Source organism: Canis lupus, chromosome 11, assembly GCF_048164855.1.
Source record: "Canis lupus baileyi chromosome 11, mCanLup2.hap1, whole genome shotgun sequence".
Lineage (NCBI taxonomy): Eukaryota > Metazoa > Chordata > Mammalia > Carnivora > Canidae > Canis > Canis lupus.
The window spans coordinates 2995059-3008937 of NC_132848.1; the positions used below are offsets into that span (position 1 = coordinate 2995059).

At 48.2% G+C, this 13879-nt stretch overlaps 2 protein-coding genes across 16 annotated transcripts in view; one reads left to right on the forward strand and one right to left on the reverse strand.

Moving 5' to 3' along the window:
* Window positions 1-481: 481 nt before the first annotated feature.
* Window positions 482-13084, reverse strand: NACA (nascent polypeptide associated complex subunit alpha). Of its 14 annotated transcripts, none has more exons than XM_072842811.1 (9): window positions 12924-13084; window positions 12041-12203; window positions 4051-9471; window positions 2801-2886; window positions 2548-2625; window positions 1902-2048; window positions 1130-1258; window positions 792-914; window positions 482-606 (listed from the first exon to the last, which is right to left on the reverse strand). In XM_072842811.1, exons 2-9 carry the CDS (start codon window positions 12108-12110, stop codon window positions 592-594), a joined length of 6069 nt encoding a protein of 2022 aa, XP_072698912.1. In that variant the 5' UTR covers window positions 12111-12203; window positions 12924-13084; the 3' UTR covers window positions 482-591. The 14 variants fall into 14 exon arrangements, with proteins under 14 accessions (XP_072698912.1, XP_072698914.1, XP_072698911.1 ...); XM_072842813.1 differs by having other exon boundaries at window positions 12041-12112; window positions 12924-13080; XM_072842810.1 differs by having other exon boundaries at window positions 12041-12112; window positions 12793-12932.
* Window positions 12659-13879, forward strand: part of HSD17B6 (hydroxysteroid 17-beta dehydrogenase 6) — a 67901-nt gene continuing 66680 nt past the window's right edge. For both annotated transcript variants that reach the window (XM_072842832.1, XM_072842833.1), the window contains exon 1: window positions 12659-13064. The gene's annotated coding sequence lies outside the window, so the exon portion shown is untranslated. The remainder of the gene's footprint in view (window positions 13065-13879) is intronic.

Here is a 13879-nt window from a genome sequence, read left to right on the forward strand (position 1 = left end):
GAAGAGTCACGGGCAGCCCCAGTGGCACAGCGGTTTAGCGCCACCTGCAGCCCGGGGTGTGATCCTGGAGACCCGGGATCGAGTCCCACACGTTGGGCTTCCTGCATGGAGCCTCCTTCTCCCTCTGCCTCTCTCTTTGCTCTCTTTGAATGAATAAATAAATAAATCTTAAAAAAAATAAAAAAAATAAAAAAAGAATCAGGATTTGCTAACAGTTAACACCTGGGAAAGAAAATGGAAAGGAGAAACTTTACATGTAAGTTGTATTCTCTGAAGACAAGACAGTCCTAACAGCCTAATATAGCATCTTCTTACAAGAGTCAAAAAGACTGAGATTTTAAGTGGGGAATATGTGGCTTTAAACCTTTTCAACTAAAGCTGAGGTCTGAAGAGTAATTATGGATTTTTCATTCTAGAACCTTCATGTTTTTTTTGGGAGGTGGGGTGGGGGGAGGGGGGAAGAGACCAAGCACCCACTGAGTTCATCCAACAAGAAGCCATAACTTTATTAATGATAGAAACAGTACAAATTTCAAACCAAGCTGCAGTTATTCTTTTGAAACACCAAAAAAAGTCCTCGTTTTCATACGGTTACATTGTTAATTCCTGTAAGAAAAGAGATCATTAGTAGTAGTAATAAGCAAATTGAGAATTCAGGCCATTAAAATATGAAGTAACTCAGAATAGGCTTTGGGATGAAGCTTCCTAACTGGCTAATATTAAACAGAGAAAATAAAGTCACCCATAACTGGTCGGGGCAGAAGTCAAGGAATAAAGGTTTGGACACTTACCATAATAGCATTTACAATATCATTACTGTTGTTCTTCAGGGCTCGAACTGCCTTTGCTCTTGACACATTTGCTTGTGACATGACCAATTCTATGTCCTTAACCTCTACACCCGTTTCATCAACCTAAGAGAGGGAAAAAAATACACAATAAATTAGAAGGCCAAGAACAACTCCAGTAGTTCTTTGGAGTCAGGAGTCTCTTGAACCTAGATAATATAATTCAGAAACTATTGAACTCCATTGAATTAGATAGTCTAAAGCAATACAGAATCCACTCATCAATACAAACATACTACTATCTGGAGAGGATGAAAAGTATAAAAGATTTCCCTATATACCTCTTCTTCTTCACTCTCCTCTTGTACAGTTGGAGTCTGTGTGTTTTCTTGAATGTTTGAGACAGCTTCACCTTGAACTTTGAATTTCTCAGCAGCTGCTAGTTGTGCTTGCTGAGATAAGTCCTCAATCTATAGGGCAGAAAATACAGATTTATGTAAATAGATCAGTCTGCAGTAAATGAAATACATCATTTTTATCTTTTCTAAACTCTCACTCTAAAACCATTTCAGGGTAACTTACTATATGGCTATAAATGCTTGCCCTCACCAAGATTATAGATCACTGTACAAAGAGAAGTAGTTTAGGGACAGTTGGGGGGGGGGGGGGGGGGGCTCAGCGGTTGAGTGTCTGGCTTTGTCCCAGGGTGTGATCCTGGAGTTTCGGGATCGAGGCCCACATTGGGCTCCCTGCATGGAGCCTGCTTCTCCCTCTGCCTGCATCTCTGCTCTCTCTGTCTCTCATAAATAAACAAACAAACAAACAAACAAACAAACTCTTAAAAAAAAAAAAAAAGCAGTTTAGGTATAAAGCAGTGGTTTACAACCAGGAGGTGGTTTTGTCACCAAGGGACATCAATGTCTTGAGATCTTTTTTTTGGTTATCACAACTGGGTAGGATGCTGCTAAACATCTCTAACACTCAGGAAAGCTTTTCTACAATAAAGAATTACCTTATCCCAAATTCCACACCAAAGAATTATCCAACGGAGTATCAATAGGGCTAAGGTTGAGAAACCGTGGTCTAGAGCACATCCAAGAAAACTTTCTTTACCTTGGCTTCCCCAAAAACTATGTAGGTATCTGAAGCTGGGCTCTTGTAGACATCTGGTTTTGTGATGACAAACAGGATATTCTTAGATTTCCGGATAGTGACTCTTGTAACCCCTGTAACCTGTCGAAGACCCAGTTTGGACATAGCCTAAGGAATAGAAAAGAACATCAGATCTTTAACTTCTCTAGAAGCAGGTTCAGAGGGGGATCTGGGTGGCTCAGATGGTTGCATGTCCAACTCTTGATTTCAGGTCAGGTCATGATCTCAGGGTTATGAGATCAAGCTCTACTTCGGGCTCTGCGCTTGGTGGGGAGTCTGCTTCTCCCTCTGCCCCTCCACCTGCTCGTGTGTGAGCTCTCGCTTTCACATAAATGAGTAAATAAAGTAAAATATTAAAAAAAAAAAAAAAAGAGAAGTAGCTTTAGAAAGTAAAAAACATAGTAATAACTACATCCAAAGCAAAGCCTTTTCCTAGGCTAACTTTATATAATACTGAATTGGTTTTCAGGACTCCTGTTTTTTTTTTTTTTTTTTTTGCCATAGTAATTTCTATCACTTTAAGTATGATTTTACTACTATGGTTCCTCCTCTCTAAAGCTGCTTCATCATAACTTTTAATCATCGTTTGTAACTTAAAAAATCTTACCTTTCGTGCCTTCTTTTCACTCCGGCTCTGTTTTGCTTTACTGACTGGTTCTTCATCGATTTCAGCTGCTGCTGCCAGCTAAGATAAAACAGCTATGAGTAAACTGGAATATAAGGCCTGGATAACAGAATCCCCATGAGGTTTTCCGTTTATTAAGGTTCACATTTCCTAATATTTAAGTCAGCTCTCAACCCTCGTTTTCCAATGCTTCCTTGACTCAAGTACTTTGACCAGCAAGTAAGAGAATACCCACCTGGGCTTGTTGTGTGGTTGCTTGTGTGGAATCCTGTTCCTCAAGCTCTGGTACTGATTCATCACTGTCAGATTCTGTTCCAGACCCTGAGATGACAAATAACTTTTATTATTTTATAATAGATTATAAGGAGGCACCTCACCACAGCCTGCCTGGATTAAAGGTCACTGGCTTATGCTAGACCTCACAAAGTTAAATGTAAACCAACTGACTTGTGTGAAGCCAGCCTGACAGCCTCCAACTTAGCTAAACTAGTGTGTACACATCCATTAAAGACCCAGCCCCAGAAATAAGAGGTGATAACTAGTTACAGCCAAGCAGTTTATCAACTGTAACTGCTTCCTTTCTCTCAAGGTCTTCACTTGGCACACGCCAACACCAATGACCTATATAACTCCAAATTCTACCCAACAGCTCAACCACCCCCCAAAGGTTCTAGCAGACAAGGTATCTCCAGATAAATAAGATTACATTGTGGAAGTAGACCAGGGAGGACACTTTCCCTTCATCCTTTATATTGGTTTGGGGAAGGCCAGAAGCAGTTGTGTACACACATTCAGCTTTACTTTCAAACTACTTACCCTAGCAATTTGGTTTCATCAATATAACTTGATGATTTTCAATGATTGCCAACCTACAATTCTAACAGTCACCTCTGTTAGAGCCTATCCTGTGACCTCTCCCATTTCTTCCAAATATAATTTACATATTTTACATTTACCTCAATCACAAGGCCAAGCATCAATAAAGACTACTGAGAGAAAAAAAGCATACACCTGCACCATTCTCAGGCTAGGAAAAAAGTCTTGAAAAGGAAGTCCCTTGGGCACTGGTCATTACTAAATCGAAGATGTGAAAAGAAATTCAAGTACTTCCATATTTCCCAACATTTTAGCAAATCCCAGGCCCAGGGACAAGGTTAGTTATGTGGTAGAGATTAGAGCAAATTAAAAGGCCTAATAGGTCTTGGTTTTCAATGTCAGATCATTCAGGTAGAAAAGATGGCAGATTCGTAGTTAGCTTGGACTGTATTATAGATGATGATACAAAACAGACTATCTGAGGTGATGAAAACCAAGATTATTACACATTCCTAGAGCTTTTGCATTTAAAATTATCACTCTATGTTCTATGTCCAAACACAAGCAGATATACTGGAGAAAGCGGCGCATCCTAGGGTTAGTATTGGTGGGTAGCCCCAGGAGGGGTGTGGGCGACACACCATGCACACAGCAAACCAAGGCAAATACCCTTGTTGTTCTTCAGAACAGGCTGCTTGGCAGAGGGGGTTGGGGCAGGGATCCCAGCAGGTTTGGGGGTGGGCATGTTGACGAGGACCGACTGGAAAGGCACTCCCCCCGAGATTGGTTCCGGGGGAATCAGAGGCGGCAGCTCATCCTCATCAGCAGGGGCTGAGGGCTTACAGGGTGATTCCAGCACCAGCCCAGGTGAGGACGGCAGAAATTGCTGTTTAGGAAGCAGAGGGGGGACTGGGGAGGGAGCGAGAGGCAGAGAGACTGATGGGGTGGGTGCTGGAGAGACAGGTGCTGATCCAGCTTTGGAAAGGACTTTCTCAGAGGAAACTGTTGCTAGAGGAGGAGACATCAGAGACTCAGGAGGAAGAGCCAAAGGGCTTTTTGGGGAATGAAAAGAATCTTTGCTTTTTAACGGAGAAACAGGGAGGGTTTTGGGAGTCTTTGAAGAGACTTTCTGAGCAGAAACGGTCTCTGTAGAAAGGGGTCCTTTAGTACCATTCTTAGCTGAGGGATCTGGGCACACAGGTGAAGCAGAATTCTTCTTGGCCAGGAGACCTTTCTCAGAGGGAGCTGTAGAGCCTTTCTTTACTGGTAGGCCTTTAGAAGCCTGAGGGGCAACGGACCCCAAGGGACATGTGACTGAAACTGGAGACATAGGGGCCTCTTTGGGTGAGGGAGGAATCTCAGATGAGGAAGTGGGGGCACCTTTGGATGGGGTAGCTGGGGCTCTCTTGGGGGATGGAGTTGCTGAGGCACCTTTGGAGGATGGGGTTCCTTTAGAGGATGGAGTCATAGCTGGGGGAATGGAGGCCCCCTTGGGAGATGGGGTTGCTGGGGCCCCTTTGGGGGCTGGAGTTGCCAGAGACTCTTTGTGGGAGGAAAGAGCCACAGTTGAGGGAGGGGGAACCCCTTTGGGAGGTGGAGTAGCTGGGGCATTTTTTGAAGGAGTCATTGCTGGGGGAATGGGGGCCCCTTTGGGAGGTTGGTTAGCTGGAGACTCTTTGGGGGAGGAAGGAGCTACTGATGAAGGGGTGGATGTCTCTTTAGGGGATGGGGCTGCCGAACCCCCTTTGGGAGAAGGAGGAGCCACAGCTGGGGCAGTGGGGGCCCCTTTGGGAGGTGGAGTAGCTGGGGCATTTTTTGAAGGAGTCATTGCTGGGGGAATGGGGGCCCCTTTGGGAGGTTGGTTAGCTGGAGACTCTTTGGGGGAGGAAGGAGCTACTGATGAAGGGGTGGATATCTCTTTAGGGGATGGGGCTGCTGAGCCCCCTTTGGGAGGAGGAGCCACAGCTGGGGCAGTGGGGGCCCCTTTGGGAGGTGGAGTAACTGGGGCTTTTTTGGAGGCTGGAGTTGCCTGAGACTCTTTGGGGGAGGGAGGAGCTACAGCTGGAGGAATGGTGGTCTCTTTAGGGGATGAGGTTGCTTGTCCCCCTTTGGGAGATGGAGCTGCTGGTGTTCTTTTGGGGGCTGGAGTTGCTTGGGGCTTTTTGGGGGAGGGAGGAGCCACAGCTGGGGCAATGGAGGCCCCTTTGACAGGTGGGTTAGGTGGGGCTCTTTTGGGGGCTGGAGTTGTTTGGGACTCTTTGGGAGAGGAAGGAGCCATAGCCTGGGAAGTAGAGGTCTCTTTAGGGGATGGGGTTGCTGGGCCCCCTTTGGGAGGTGGAGTAGCTGGGGCTCTTTGGGGGTCTGGAATTGTTTGGGACTCTTTGGAGGAGGGAGGAGCCACAGTTTGGGGGGTGGGAGCCCCTTTGGGAGACTGGGTAGTTGGGGATTTTTTGGGGGAGGAAGGAGTCATAGCTGGGGGAGTGGAAATCTCTTTAAGGGATGGAGTTGCTGGGCCCCCTTTGGGAGGTGGGGTAGCTGGGGTTTTTTTGGAGGCTGGAGTTGCTTGAGACTCTTTGGGGGAGGAAGGAGGTACAGCTTGAGGCGTGGTGGCCCCACTGGGAGGATGGGTAGCTGGAGACTTTTGGGGGGAGGAAGGAGCCACACTTGAGGGAGTAGAGGTCTCTTTAGGGGGTGGGGTTGCTGGGCCTCCTTTGGGGGAAGGAGGACCCACAGCTGGGGCAGTGGGGGCCTCTTTGGGAGGTGGAATAGCTGGGGTTCTTTTTGGGGCTGGAGTTGCTGGAGACTCTTTGGGGGATGAAGGAGCCACAATTGAGGGAGTGGAGGTCCCTTTGGGAGGTGGGTTAGCTGGGGTTCTTTTTGGGGCTGGAGTTGCTTGAGAGTCTTTGGGCGAGGAAGGAGCCACAATCGAGGGAGTGGAGGTCTCTTTTGGGGATGGGGTTGCTAGACCACCTTTGTGGGAAGGCGGAGCCACAGCTAGAGCAGTGGGGGCCCCTCTGGGAGACTGGGTATCTGGAGATTCTTTGGGGGAGGAAGGAGTCACAGCTGAGGGAGTGGAGGTCTTTTCTGGGGATGGGGCTGTGGGGCCCCCTTTGGGGCAAGGAGAAGCTACAGCTGGGGCAGTGGAGGTCCCTTTGGGAGGTGGGTTAGCTGGGGTTCTTTTGGGGGCTAGAGTTGCTTGAGACTCTTTGGGGGAAGAAGGAACCACAGCTGAGGGAGTGGAGGTCTCTTTAGGGGATGGGCTTGCTGGCCCCCCTTTGGGAGATGGAGGAGTTGTGGCTTGTCTGGGGGCTAGAGTTGCTTGGGACTCTTTGGGGGAGGGAGGAGTCACTGCTGGGGCAGTAGGGGTCCCTTTGGGAGATGAAGTAGCTGGGCCTCTTTTGGGGGCTGGAGCCGCTTGGGCCTTTTTGGGGGATGAGGTTGCTGGGGCTCCTTTGGGGGAGGAAGGAACCACAGCTGGAGGAATGGAGGCCTCTTTGGGAGATGGGGTATCTGAGTTCTCTCTAGGGGATGGAGTGGGTGAATGCTTCTTGGCCAGTGACCCTTTAGGGGCTTGAAGGGAAAGACTGGCCTCTGGAAGAAAGGAAGCTTCAACCGGAGAAACAGGGGATGATGAGTGATTTCCAGCAGGAGTATCAGGGATAGCAGGAACACTTTTAGAAAGAGAAGGAGAAAGAGTTAAGGTAGTAGGAGCTGAACCCTTCTTGGTTGGACGTCTTTTAGTTTGAGGAGACACCTTAGTCCCTAAAGGAGATGAGGAGTCACCTAAGTAAGTTCCTTGAGAAGATGCATTAACAGAAAGACCAGAGTCCTTAGTTGGGTGCCTTTCAGGAGAGGAAGCCACAGGTGCCAATGCTGAGGTATGAGAAATACCATGAACTTTCTTTGTACCATGAGGAAGAGAGGGAAAGGGCTCAGACTTGAGAATTTCAGGGGCTAGTGCCATGGCAGCTGGAAAAGCAGAAACATTCTGGGAGGATAAAGTCACAGCTGAAGCCACAGGGCAACTTTCTGACGCTGGAGGAACCAAAGGTAAAACAGAAAGAGTGAAACTACCCTTCTTATCTGGATGGCTTTTATGAGCTAAAGAGACATCTCCTAGATTAGGGCTGGCTTTAGCGGCAGGAGTGGAGGCATCTTTGGTAATTGTAGGGACCACCCCAACAGCTGCATCATGTTCCAAAGGAAATGTAGCTACGGCTGGGGTAGTGAGAGAACTTTTGAGAAGCAGACTAGAGGAGTCTGTGCTTGAACAAGGATCTGTCTTGATTACAGAGGTTGGAGAATTAACATCCAGAGGAGAGGGAGCAGTACTGGCTTGTGTAACTACAGAGAGAGGCTCTACAAGGTTTCTCTTTGCTAAGGTGGCTTCAGGAGAAAGAGTTCTCTCCAGAGATGATGATATACTTTGGGGAGTGGGGAGATTTTTAGGGGTTGCCAGGGCCAGTGGTATTAGAGTAGAGTCTTTCTTGGTAGGAAGTCCTGCCTGGGCTGGTGAAGCAGGGGTTCCAACAGCAGAGAGAGGTACAGTTTGGAGATCTTTTTGTGTTGGTAACTTTACCAAGGCTGATGCAGGGAGACTTTTGGGGTTCTCAGGGGCTGACAGAGGAGAGACTGGTATTCCCAGAGGGGTCACTTGAGGAATAGAAAATTCTTTGGGAGCCACAGGAGCCATAACCAAGGAAGCATGGGAAGCTGAGTCCTTATTACTTATGGGACCTGATGAAGTTGGAGGAGACACACAAGTAGTCACTTCAAAGGTAGTAGGTGCTGCAGAAATTTTAGAGAGGTTAGTCATAACAAATGGGGTGGTTGCAACAGAACAAACAGAAGTTTCTTTCAAGCTTGGACTCCCTGGAGGAGGAATTTGGGTCACCAAAGGCTGAGGATGAGTGACATTAGGAGAGCCTTTGAGAATGACAGAGCCTGTAGGAGATAATGGAGAAGAGGTATCTACACTTGAGCCAGAAAAGGAGGCTATGTCAATGATGGCAGAGGGATCTTTGTCAACAGAAAGAGCCAGAGGGGAAGCTGAAGCCCCCACTGGAAAAGTAGCCATAGCAGCAGGAGCCACCTCATTTCTAGAAGGCAGTGGAGGAATTACAGATCTCTGAGAAGGATAAGAGGCCCCTATGGGAGAATGATCTGCAGAAATGGCATCCACTTTAGGATTTGACAAAACATTAGGGCCTGTTTGACCTAAGGTCTGAAGAGGAGAACCAAGAGAACTCTGATGTAAAGGTGTAAGATGAGAGCCTGGAGAAGTGAGGGAAACTGGAGGGATACTAGGAGCCACAGATAGAGACTGAGTTGAAAGAGATAACACAGCAGGTGAACTAAGGGGTCCCTTTAGGCTGAGGCTTTCAGGGTTTTGTGGAGAAGTCAGAGCTGAGGAAACAGGGATGTCTTTGAACTGAGGAGGAGTGATGGGTGGCATCTGAGGACTTGAGGCTACTCCAGACTGAACAGAGGCCAAGGGAGTTCCAAGATGGGAAGGTACAGTACTGACTATACCTGGAGGGATGGGGGTGCCTTTTGGATTAGGGTCTACCTGCAAGGGAGCTTGAATAGGACAGGTCTTTGGATCTAAGAAAGCAATGGGAGGGGACAGAGATGTCACTGACCCAGATTCAGCCACAGCAATCAAAGGAGGAGAACTAAGAGGGTTAAGTGGATAAGCAGAACTCTTTTGAACTGAGTGGGGAGCCAAGGCCACCAGTGCCAAGGGAGCTGAAGAGGAATGGGCACCTTTCATTGTCGGAGTTATCATGGGAGAGGCCAGAGCTAAGGCAGCTGGGGAGATGGGAGGCCCTCTTAGGTTGGGTAGGAAAGCTGGGGTGTCAGTGGGGGAATGGGCAACTCCCAAAGGCAGGGTTGTCCCAGAGGATGACTGGGGAAAAGGAGCTTCCAAAGGGGTTGAGACAACACCAGAGGGAGAAGGGAATGGGGAAGGCTGGTTAGGGGTTGCCAGAGGGCATTGCTGGGGGGCCAGGGAACAAGGAGGGGGAAGGGTAGATTCAGACTGCCCTAAGGCAGCAGTGACACTCAAGGCTGAAGACACAGGAAGCACAGCTGGAGGAGAAAAGCAAAAAGGGGAATAAAAAAGGGAAGGAAAAAAACAAAGGTGAGTTATGCAGCCCAATTTGGTACAACATGCCTCATAGGAAACACGGAATTTTTAATCTGAGAATGAAAGTCACCACACAGGATTAGACAAAGGTGACAGGCAACAGCAACCTCCCCAAACATACTTCAATGGTTGAATAAGAATACATCCCTCTCTCCATCTCCCACATTTCCCAAGTTCTACCAAAAAGAAGCAAACTATTTTAAGGTGGAGATAACAGTCTAAGCAGCCTATTAGTCTCTAAATGGGGGAGCACCAGGCCTAGGAGTGGGTTGGGAATACCATGCTTTCCACCCTTTGTCAGATTTGCCCTCCCTTCCCTCCTTGAACAAACCCAAAGTATCTCTTCAGGCCATAGAATACCACTAGGATAGCTGCTCTACTGTCAAGGATGACAAACTGAAACCACATATTGAAAACTGGAACAAGGAAAGTAGGGACTGGTGATGATGGGAGTTGGATATGAATGAAACAACAAACAAACCTAAGTCTTTATATGCTCAGGCTTTTACTAGGTCAAGAAAAATCTGACTCGTAGAACAAAGTTTTAGGAAGGTGGTGTCGACGTACAATTCTATATGAACTATTAAATACTAAGTCACTTTGCCTCCCTGTGCCTGTTTACCTACTCCCCTAAAACAAACAAGCAAGCAAGCAAACAAAAAAAAACCCAACTCAACCACAAATGGGATGTACTTCATAATCTCTACCTACACACTCTCCTAGGTATAGTTAGCTCTTCAGACATCAATTTAAGATGAATCAGACTGCCAGGGAGAGAGTTTAGTCACAAGGGTAGGGACTCTATTATGAAATCGTAGCCCAACGTGTTAAACCAGACTGTGGTTCTATTTTGGAAGTAGGGAATTGGAGTGGAGAATATATTGGCTCTCCACCCCTTAATCTGGATAAGTATGTCATCCTGCCAAAATAGACCAATGTTCCACACTACAGTAAAGCTCAGCAAAAGATTTTCTGAATGATAAAAATTTACAATTTATTCAACCAGTAATCCTGAAATTGTGAGAGAAAAGACAAGTGGCCCAATCAGTTTTTCCCGGAGAGTAGGTAGGTCAAAGTCTTAGGATTAAGGTGCAAATGCCTCCAAACATATTAATCACAATTTGAAACTTAGAATGTTTCTTCTGACTAGAGTTCAAAATAGGATAAGGCCCAATTTTCTTGCTTTAGACACCATAACCAATTCCCGGGGCTAGTTTTCGCATTTGTTGAAAGAAAAAATTCAATGTTTTACCACTGGTACTACCTTAGTATTACAAAACCTATTGTGCAAGCTCAAACTATTCAGAAACAAACTTAACAGCACTAAGAATGACTTCAAAAGCAAATAGCATTTGTTTTGAGGCTTGAAACCAGATTATTCTACATTCATCTGAATTTCAGTCTCCACATTTGTAAAGCCAAATTGTTCAATAAGGCTCTGGTTAGCACTGAATTACAGGATCTTTAGAGACCAGTCCTTTATTTTCTCCTTCTGTTAAGTCCCTTGAACTTCAAGGATGTCATATAGCTTGTTCACTAGCTTAGAGGCCCCCTCCCTTTCTTTTCTAGCAGCTGTATTAATCCCTTCAGCTGCTAAAATCAGACAGGTGGGGAGAGAGAACCTCAATGCTTTCAACTATAAACAACTCTATTTTAATTCCAGAAGAAGAAAGAAATTGCCCTTAAGTGACAGGTGGAGTTTAAAAAAAATTTTGCATTAAGAAAAAATGAGTATGGAAGTTACAGCCTGAAGATTTCCTTATTTCAACACAACTGACGCAGCAAGAATATCATTAAATATTTTTCAATACCTCTCAAGTTTTCTAGAGAAGTATTTTAACCAGAATTCAAGACTTGCCTTTACACTACGTTTATATCCATCAATTTCAAAGCTGAAGAGCAAAGGAAAAGTCTTATTTCAATTTTGGGTTCCAGGCAAGCTGTTGATGCAGGCACTATTCCAGCACACTAGAAACATCTTAGCACCAACCCATAAAGTGAGTTAACCAACCTAGGAGGGCGGGGGGCCCAGCGGGGCACATTTACCTCCAGCACACATCTCATCCAGACATGTGATGAAGGCACAGTGCCAAACTCTGCCATCTAAAACCTTGATGCAACTTGCTGGCTGGAACTTCACAAAAGCTCAGGTCTCCTTGGCCTGCAAGTGTGTCATCCAGTTCCAATAAGTAAGAATCACCAAGCCCCTTCCCCGCTCGGTTTTTCTCTGTGGGTTGAGGGTTGGTTCTGCAGAACAGTCTGTGAGGCAGTTGTCATACACTACAAAGCAGGCCAGGGGGCTTTTAATGCTCCTGGATCTTAAATATACGGTTTATATTCCATTCCCTAATTACGTCCCTCCAGGACAGCAGTTAATACCATGGATTCTCCTCCCTGGTAAAGCTACAGCCATCGTCAAGGAGTTAACCCTCAAAGACCTCGTTTTACCCACCGAATGCTCTTAGGGTCAATCGTACATTTTAATGCACAGTAAGGGGGGGGGGAACCTACCTGTCTCAGCCTGGGGCTGTGGCAACTCCTGCTCTGTAGCAGGGACGGTTTCTGTGGCTTCACCAGGCATTTCTGAAGGGAATAAAAAGGAGGCCTGAATTGACTGGGATCCGTTCTGCTACCCAACCCAGAGTCAAATATCCTTTAAAAACTCTGCGAAGGGCTGTTAAGAAAAAACAAACAAACAAAACCATCAGGGTGTTTGGGGACAATCTTCCCCACAGCAGCCAGGAATACGTAAACAAGAAGCCGCGAGCCTCCGATCCCGGATCCAGCGGATCACCTTCCTCTACCTCTCTTCACTCCGCAGGGCACAGCCTGCTAGCGCCCGGGAGTTCCTTTCACACCGCACTCCACATGCCACAAAGGCGACAGCCGCCACCGCGTTCTCGGGCCGAGGCAGAGGCTCCTCGGACGCTGCCCTGCAGCACCTCCCCTCCGCCGCTCACGCCGCCGGGACGCCCGGTGGCCGACATCGCGCGCCTTAGGTCCCCGCACTCGCTTGCCACAATTAACGGCGTGTGCGTGTGCGCGGGGGGGCTGTTCCCAGGCTGTGACCCCCTTAACCTCCTTTAGGTCTCGTGAGGCCGGCCCCAGCCGCAGACGCGCTCCGCTTCCGCCCCCAACACCGCAGCGGCTCTCCTCTCCCCGGCCTCGGCCTGCGGGTCCGGCGCGCGGACCCCCTGCCCTGCTTTTGCCAGGACGTCAACCGCAGACCCCATTTTGTCCGGAGGCCCCAAGGCCACACTTCCCTGGGCCGAGCGGGGACCCAGTCATCCTGCAGAGCCTCCGGCTGCCCTTAGCTCTCAGGCCGCGGGCCGGCTTAGTCCGCAAGAAAGGCGGATGGCTGCGGATAGAGAGTAGCGGCGAAGACAGGACTTACTGTGCGCGGAACGCGGAACCAAGATGGCGGCGGAAAGAGAGCGAGCGAGAGCGTGACCCACGCCTGTTGCAGGAGGAAGCCTGGCGGCGGGGGCGGGACCACAATGCGATTCCGGGTCAGGAGCGGCCGCAGTCACTTCCGGTAACGGGTGACCCGTCCGAGTGTTCGCGGGTGGAGGTGGGACGAGGTCTAAATAAGGGTAAGAGCTGGGAACGCGGCGCGTCGGCCTGGCGGGACCCGTCGTCCCGAGCTCTGCGGCCCTTCCCGTCCGCCGCGTCCAGGCATGTTTGACACCCGAAGGGAAGCTGACGACGGAGCCGCCTCTGCGCGCTCGGCACTGAAGCCGCGCGGCGGTACTACGTACAGTGACTTTTCATTTCCCCTTTTCAACGAATGCAGGGATATAGGAGACACTAAATAATACCGGGTTCCACGGATCGTGGTCACATTATTGCAAGGCAGCGGTGACTTAGGTTAATCCTCCGCTATTTTACTTTTGGAATACACGGTTTAGACCGGTGCTGAAGCTAGTCGATTGCACTCCTCGGAAGAGCGATACTATTTTTTTTTTCTTTTTCTTTTTTTGGCCTCCTTTTAGGTAAACAGATACTATTCATTCTAGTAGTCCCAGCCCTCACGTTAAGAAATAATGCTTTAGGGGCAGCCCAGGTGGCTCAGCGGTTTAGCGCCGCCTTCAGCTCAGGGCTTGATCCTGGAGACCGAGAATCGAGGCCCGCATCGGGCTCCCCGCATGGAGCCTGCTTCTCCCTCTGCCTGTGTCTCTCAAGAATAAATAAAATCTTTAAAATAAGAAAATCAGGGGATCCCTGGGTGGCGCAGCGGTTTAGCGCCTGCCTTTGGCCCAGGGCGCGATCCCGGGTCTACAGGATCGAATCCCACGTCGGGCTCCCGGTGTATGGAGCCTGCTTCTCCCTCTGCCTGTGTCTCTGCCTCTC